Below are 8167 nucleotides of genomic sequence, written 5' to 3'. Positions count from 1 at the left end.
GCCTCCCCCTCTCTCTGTCCCGGCAGGATCGGCCTGTCAGGTTTTACATATACCTATCAAATACCTTCTCCATATTTCTGCCATAACGACCTGCTAAGAGCCCCTCGCTCCTCCTTCCAGCCCAAAACCATCAGGCCCTGAGCTTTGGAGAGATTAAGTCATAAAAATCGGAAGGGGCTGCATGGTAACAGCCCCGGCCTGAGCCATAACGGCAGTGAAATCATCCTCAAACTATTTCAGCCCCATCATTTCCAGTCCCACGTCACACCTGAGCCACCGGCACGCAGCAAAATAAAACACTGGTGGATGTTTCCTGGCCCCGGCGCAGCTGTACAGGGATGGGGGCAGGGAGAGGAGGCAATGTTAAAAATAAAAAGCTCTGCCGGTGCTCAGGGCTGTCTCATCCCAGCGGGGTTTTCTGCTCTGTAGTTTGCATTAATTCACCCTGAGCTGAGCAAACCCACGGGGCCAAAGAGCCAGAGCACAGCAAGACTGAGAGACAGCGGATTTAGCATCAAACCCAAACGCGGCTAATTAGCAATGTGGGTGAAGTTCATTGAGGAGCCAACATCCCTGGCAGGGTCTGCTTAGCTCGCTGCTCTCCCGATGGATTTGGATCAACCCTGGTGCCAAACCCCGGCTCTGAGGAGGTCCAGATCCTGTCCTGGCCACGGCTAAAACGTGATGCTGCAGCTCTGATGCTGCAGGAAGGTGCCTGCAGGCTCAGTACCAGCCACGTGTTGCTCACTCAGAGGCCAGGCTGGAGGAATAGTCATGGTTTGGGACACTTCTTGATGCATTTAACAACAAAACAGTGAGTTTAAGTGAAAAAGGTTGTGCAAAATGCTGAGCAATAGGAGGAGGCTTGGCCAGAACCCAGGGTCTGGCACAGGTCCTCCTACCTCCCGTTATCTGACCCAAACCCACACTCCTGTTTTCTTCCTCTCTCCTTTTCCTTCTTTCTTGTTTCCCTGTGACCTGGGGTAGGGCTGGCCAGCAAGCTGGGGCAGCTGCACATTGTTCGCAGCCTCGATTGCAATTAGGCTTTATTATTAATAAAAACACCCAGGGCTGCATGAGGCAGGAGGGTTGGCAGGGCTCTGCCTGCTGTTGTGTAGAAGCAAGTCAGGGCTTTGCTGGCAAACACTCCGTGGTGATGCCGACATGGAGAGCCAAATCTGGCGCTGGGTCTCAGTGACCTGGGGAATGGTGGACACGGTGGGTCCCTGCAAATCACCCTGGCACCGTTCGGTGCTTTCGCAGCGATGCAGCAGCTGTTGTTTCAATATGATGCATCCCCGATGCATTTATGGATGGGAGTGACCATCCCTCACTCTGTGGTTTTCAGTTTGGTACCTGCCCCAGCCCTTCAGCAGCATCCTTGGGTATGAAACAAGGAGATCACGGCTCCTCACCCAGCCCCATGGCAAAATTACATTTCAACAGGTTTTCAGCACAGGTGCTATGGGAAAGCTCCAGCTGTGCCCAGGATGCTGCCGATGCTGCCGACCACCCGAAACCACAGCACACGGCACCCAAATTGCTCCAGAGCCAAAAAATCAGCCCAGTTATTTGCAGCCGTTCTCAGAGATCAGAGGCGAGCTGGCATGGCCCGAGCCATAGGGAAAGGAGGGGATTTCTGCTGCAGAAAAATGGCTTAATGTTTCCTCCGCCATGCGACGCGCTGCCGGCTTCCCCCGGCACCGCGGGGCAGCTGCGCGAGGGCCGGCGCGTCCATCGCGCCTCCGAACCGTGGGAAGTGACCGCATCCCAGCCCGGACGGTACCTGGAAGTTTGGGGGGATGGAAAATAAGTCAGAGTTTTCTTTTTTTCCCCTCCACAACCCCCCCTCCTCATCTCCTTCCTCCCGGCTGCTTCGGGGAGCGGAGCCGCTTCCTTTCATAGTCATCGGCGGCAGCACAGGATGCTTCTCATTTGGTGTTGTGTTTGTTTGGTGCGGCGCGGGGTTCTGGCACCCGCCGGGCGCCCGCCAGCCCTCCCGTGTAGGTAGTGAGGTCATTTTTCCATGTATTCCCCTTTTTTACATACTGTATATGGAAAGACAATGAAGCGCCTTTGTGGCGTTTAGTGCGAACACGTCGCCAGCCCCCGGAGTGGTCTCGTTTATTAGCGCTTCGCATTAAACAACAACACACACCAAAAAAAAGTGAGTCAGGATTTAGTCCTGTTAACACTAATGTGAATTTAATTTCGGAGAAGCTTGAAAATTAATGTCATTTGTTAAATATCCATTTCCCCTAAAAGGCAATTCTTTGCCAACAACAACAAAAAAACTCTTCTATTCAATTTTTTTTTTTTTTAATAGCCGTTTTTGGCGATATCAGCCTGATTTAAATCACTCGGCGTTCAAGGAACGGATGCCACCGGGGTTTTATGCAACAGATTGTCATTTCTCCTTTTCAAATTGGACAAAAAACATTACTGTAAATCATACGAGTGGTTCACGGGAAGGGGATGAAGCTCCGGCAAAGCACCGGCGTGATGACCGAGAAGCGAACGGGCTCCTACATGTGGTACTTTCTTCCAGCTCCAAGGAACAGAGCGAAAGCATCAGAGCAACAGGCTCTCTTTTGGGGGAATTTCGCGGGAAAATGGGGGTTAGCCATGAGGACCACGCACCGATGCGCTGGCAATAACCACACCGAGGCTCGTTTTGGAGGAGGATATCACATGTTTTTATTACGTTTTAATCTGAGAACAGCTGCTTTTCCTGCAGAACGCGCCTCTCGGCGTCCCGTCCTGTCCCGGTGCCGGTGCCGCCGGCTCAGCCGCGCTCACCGAGCCCTGGGCGGCTGATGGGGCGGCAGCCTGGAAATTAATACATTTGCCAGGTTGTCAAAACATTAATCAACGGATACAAAAATCTGGAAATGGTTGGGACAACATGTATTTGCGGAAAATATGTGTTCACACAACAAGCACACAAGATGGGAACAATTATATGAAGATGTTTTAATAATTAACCAGTATAAAACAGTTTGCTCTCCATACAGTTCTAGACAATAAAAGTGTTTGCAGTCATATTTTTCTTTTATACAAAATTCCAGTCAATTGTTCCACAACATTTACATTGTCATTCGCTTTTCACAAAATATCTCCTTTTTCTCCCCATTTTTTTTTTCAAATCCAGCTTTGCTACATGAATGCTTTAGATCTCATGGATATCCCTTGATTTATTTTTAAAAAGTCTAATAAAAAAAACCCCAAAAGACATTAAATACCATTTTATATATAAAAATGCTTAGTAAAAATATAGTTTTGTTGCCCAATTAAAATATATTGCTGAGAATACAGTAAAAACTGTCCTAAAGCCCACCCCTAACAGGCGCCGACACTTTTTACAACCCCAGCAAAGTCTTCCTAAAAGTTTTCCGCCCCCCCTCAAGTTCGCCTGCCCTTGGGTCAAATACTGGGGGGCAAGTCGCTTCGGCTCATCCTGGTGGTGGTTGTTTCAGGCAGGATTTACTGGAATTGGCTTAAAAAATGCCCCTTGGAGCTGATGGGAGCTACAGCTACACCCTGCCGAGGGCTGGACTGGGAGCGCGGCGGGACGGCTAGTGCTTGGGAAAGGCATCTATTGTGTTATATAGTTATACGGTATATCAGTGAGTTCAGCATGGTTTTTCTCTAAAAAAAAATTTAAAACAAACAAAAAAAAAGAACAAAAGAAAGCGATGCATTTAATGAGATACTCTAAATATTATGGAGCTCGTGGTTAAAGGAGGATGGCTTTTTGTTTTTAACGGAGAGCCGGGGCTCTCACAGTGAGAGCATCGGGCGGCGGGGCCAACCTAACCGGTGATGCAGGGGCTATAGTAAACTGCACTGCTGGCGTCGGACAGCGCGGATATCAAGCTGCTCTCCTCACAGGAGATGCTCCTAGGAGTCACTTTGGACAGGGAGACATGGTAAGGGAGTCCCGAGGCTTCGGGACGAGTCCTGCTCATGTTCAAATATTGGTCAAACTCGTTGCGATCAACGTCTGTCCAGAGCTCGGTTTGGTTCAAGTGATCCACACTCTCCATGTGATGGGCTTCGGGTGGGGGCGAGAGCTGGCCCAGGTGGGCGGAAAGCCCGTTCTGAGTTCCCGAGCACATCTGGTTGTAGTATATGCTGGAAGGATGGGGAGTCCTCATGGCGTCCGCCAAGTGCGATGGGGTCTGCGCGTAGGGCACAGCCACGTCCCGCCCCATGCACTTCTCCTGGGGAAACTCCATCTGGTGATGGTGGTGGTAGCCGCGAAAGGGCATCATGTTGCAGTCATCCTGCATGTGCGGAGGGAAAAACGCCGGCTCGGTCTGTTCCAAGACATCCAAGGGAGACATCTCAGGAGTTGGCAAGCCATAGTTTTCAATATCCGACCCCATGGAGTGGAGTTCTCTGAAGTGGTTAAGTGGGGGAGGCTGGGGGTGGCCCGGCTGGCTGCCGCCATGGTGACTCATGCTGAAGTTGTCACTGCAAGGCTGGGAAAGGTTATGCAGGAGGATATTGGGTTCCATCCTCTTGATTTTCTTGGCTTGCTTCTTTCTCCTTGGGCGGTACTTGTAGTTGGGGTGATCCTGGAGATGCTGGATTCGCAGCCGCTCTGCCTCTTCCACGAAGGGACGCTTGTCACTGGCGCTCAGTGCTTTCCATGACTGGCCTGGAAGGGGAAAGCAAAACTCTGTGACACTGGTTCGGCCACCCGGCGCTGGCTGGGGCATGGGGACACCCGGGGAGAGGGAGCCTTTGGGGTGGGAAGGGCTCCCTCAGCCACTTTGGTGCCTGACCGTGGTCCTGGTGCTGGCACAAGGAGGGGCTGGGGACTGGGAGCCCAAGCAGGGCTGTCCCTCCATCCCAGCAGCAGGTTCAGGCTGTGCCCAGCACTTCAGTACAGCGGGAGAATGGGGGTGCAAAGCCAGAGGGGGAGCGCGGGAATCCCCCTACCAGGGCAGGGGATTTTGCCTCCCACTGCCCCTCAATACATCCTGATCCTCTGGGGTGGCTGCTTCCCTGCATCCCGCATCCACAGCCCCACTCCTCCACAGCCCAAATTGCTCATCCCTAAACCCCACAGCTCTGTATTCTGAATCCCATGTCCCCGCACTCTGTAGCCCTGTGTCTCCGCATCCTGCTGCCTTGTCCGGCCATATCCTGCTTCCCGTAGTCCCGCATCCTGCAACTCCATCTACCCATATCCTGCTTCCCGTGTTCCCACATCCCGCATCCTATGGTCGTGCATCCCGCATCCTGCAGCCCTGTATTCCCATATCCTGCATCCCCACAGCTGCATACCCCACAGCCCTGCATCTTTGCATCCCACAGCTGTTTCCCTGTATCTCATGCGTGTGTAGCTCTGTATCCTCACATCTGACAGCCCACAGCCCCATATTCCCACATCCTAATCCCACATCCCACAGCCCTGTAGTGCTGCACCCCACAGCCCTCGATCCAGCGGCCCTGCATCCTTACAGCCTGTGTCCTCGCACTCCCGCATCCTTGTAGCCCACAGCCAACATCCCTTCATCCCATCTCCCTACAGCTCGCATCCTGCAGCACTTTAATCTTGCAGCCCCCAGCACCCCACCCTTCTAACTCAGTTCCTGCACTCCCATATACTCACAGCATGCCCCTCGCTGTCCCGTACCCTTGCAGCACACATCCCAATACCCCGTACCCCTGCAACCCACATCCTCAGCCCCTTATCTCTGCGTTCTCCTCCCCTGTACCCCTGCAACTCACATCCTCAGTCCTATAGCCCTGCACTCCAACGCCCCATACCCCTGCAGTGTATATTCCCAGCCCTGTAACACTGCATCCCGCTGTCTTGTACCCTTGCAGCCCACATCTCTGGCCCTTAACTGCCTACCCCTACGTGCCTAGCTCTGCATCCCCGCATCCCTGCCTCCTCAGCCCCACACCCTCACATCTCACAGCCCTACACTCTTGCAGCTCTCATCCCCAGCTCCATCCCCTGTATCCCTAGTCCCATACCCCCACATTCCTGCATCCAAAACCCCATATCCCTGCATCTCCAGAACCCTGCATTCCTGCATCCCCACATCCTGAGACTCACCCCCAGCCCAGTATCCCCACATGCCACAGTCCTACACTCTTGCAGCCTCCATCCCCAGCCCCACACTCCCACATTCCCGCACCCCCAGCCCCATAACCCCACATCCCCAGCCCCGTACCCCTGTATCCCTGCATCCTCAGCTCCATATCGCCACATCACTGCACCCCCAGCCCCATAACCCCGCATTCTCACCCTGCCAGCCCCGCACCCCTCCTCCCGCAGCCCGTCCCGCTCACCCAGCATCTTGCTGAGCACGGCGTTGTGCAGGTCGGGGTTCTGCTGCGCCAGCCGCTTGCGCTCATCCTTCGCCCAGACCATGAAGGCGTTCATGGGCCGGCGGATGCGGGAATCCTCGCCGGCCTTGCCCTCGGCCCGGCCCGCCGGGGGGCTGTATCCATAGCCCGGCTCGGGGCTGGGCGTGCGGCTGGGGGCCGCGCCGGGGCCCGCGCCGGGGGCCGCTCCGCCGGGGCCGGGGCCGAAGGCGAAGCCGGGCTCGGGGCTGGGCGTGCGGCTGGCGGGGGAGGCGGCTCCCGGGGGGCGCGGGAAGGCGAGCCCGGGCTCAGCGGCCGGCACGGCGGCGGTGACCCATGAACAGTCGCCCCGGGGTTGCGATATCTCCTCTCGGCAGTAGTTAGACTCAGATATATTCATTCCAGCTGGACAGCACTTTGTGTCCGACCCGACCGGGTGCCGGAGAGAGAAAAAACGGGTCCCGCCGCGTTCCACCGGGTCCAGCAGCCGCCGAGCAGCAGCCCCGCCGCTCGCCTCGCTCGCCTGCGCTTCGGGGGGATTTGGGGTCGGCTCGGTTTGTTTTGGTTTCTTTTCTTTCTTTCTTTTTTTTTCCTCTTTTATTTTTTTTCCCCCTTTTCCCCCCCAAAAAAAAACTTTTGGGATGATGCTGGACTGGAAGGGGCAAAATATAGCCGGGCTGGACCAATCAGCGGGGCGGAGGGGAGGAGGAGGAGGAGAGGGAGAGGAGGAGGAGGAGATGAGGGGGAGGAGAAGAAGGAGGAGGAGATGGAGATGAGGGGGAGGATGAGGAGGAAGGGGGGCGTCCCCAGGCACCAGCAGGAAGAGCCACCCGGGGAGGGCCGGTCTGGGACCGGTGTGGACGCTGCTGCCCAATTCCCTTCCTTCCAAGGAGGAGGGTTGTTAATTTTTTCTCTCTCTTCCTTTCCTTTCTTTCTTTTTTTTTGGTTTTTTCCTTTGCAATCCTCTTTTCTGACTACTTTCGATGTGCCCGCGCCTCCCGCAGCCTCGCCGAGCCCAGCCAGGAAAGTGTTGAGATTTGTCTGCCCGGCCGCTGCTTTGCAGGCAGACAAGGATGCTCGGGGCTTTGCATTTATTCTTCTTACGACTTATTTCGTGTGTGTATTTTTGTCAGCATTCCCCGCTCGGGGTTGGGAGCAGCCCTGGGGTGAAAGCAAGGGCGAGCCCTCTTCCCCATACAATTTTCCGATGGGAATTTCACTGCTGGGGGGAAGAAACATCTCCTTGCTTTTAAGCAGTGTTCACATTAAAAGAAACATGTTTTCAGCCTGGAGTCCTAGGGGCTGTTGAGGAATGGTGTATTCACCAGTAGCTGGGGGATTGTGGCTAAAACCTGCCGAGCTGTGCTACTGGCGCTGGCACGACTGTGCTGCCACCGCAGGCACCGCGGGCATGGCAGCACGCCCACAGCACGCTGCCACCCGAGAAGCAACGTGTCCCCCGCCGCAGGGTCACGGCTCCACTCGCTCGGCTGCAGTCCAGCAGAGATTTGCTGTGCCAAAAGCCAGGCTAGGTGGTCTGAAGGTCCTTCCTGCCCTTGGCACGGCAGAGTTATGAACTCTGCAGGACCTGTTCACAAGCTGCGAGACCTGCCTGAATGCTGTCCCTGCCACCCAGAACCCCTCCGGCTATGGGGTGATGTGTGAAAGGTGCCCCAGTGTCACTATCTGCCTCCAAGGCCCCTCTGACTGCAGGCGAGCCTGAGACCCCAACCTGAAATGTGAACGTCAGCCTTGGGAAGACTTGGGGCGCCGGGTTGCGCAAGAACCCGGCTCCCAGCCTGCTCGCAGTGGTGGGGTATTGCATGCCATGGTTTCTGTG

The 8167-nt window shown here is 55.1% G+C and overlaps 1 protein-coding gene across 1 annotated transcript; it reads right to left on the bottom strand.

The window, feature by feature from the left end:
- Positions 1–3429: 3429 nt before the first annotated feature.
- SOX18 (SRY-box transcription factor 18) lies at positions 3430–7627 on the bottom strand. The gene is made up of 2 exons (XM_080354914.1): positions 6313–7627; positions 3430–4663 (listed from the first exon to the last, which is right to left on the bottom strand). Exons 1-2 carry the CDS (start codon positions 6725–6727, stop codon positions 3813–3815), a joined length of 1266 nt encoding a protein of 421 aa, XP_080211040.1. The 5' UTR covers positions 6728–7627; the 3' UTR covers positions 3430–3812.
- Between the last annotated feature and the right edge of the window lie 540 nt (positions 7628–8167).

Source organism: Nesoenas mayeri, assembly GCF_963082525.1.
Source record: "Nesoenas mayeri genome assembly, chromosome: 16".
In the NCBI taxonomy this organism is placed as follows: domain Eukaryota; kingdom Metazoa; phylum Chordata; class Aves; order Columbiformes; family Columbidae; genus Nesoenas; species Nesoenas mayeri.
The sequence above is the reverse complement of the archived record's forward strand: the minus strand, read 5'-3'. Positions and strand labels throughout refer to the sequence as shown.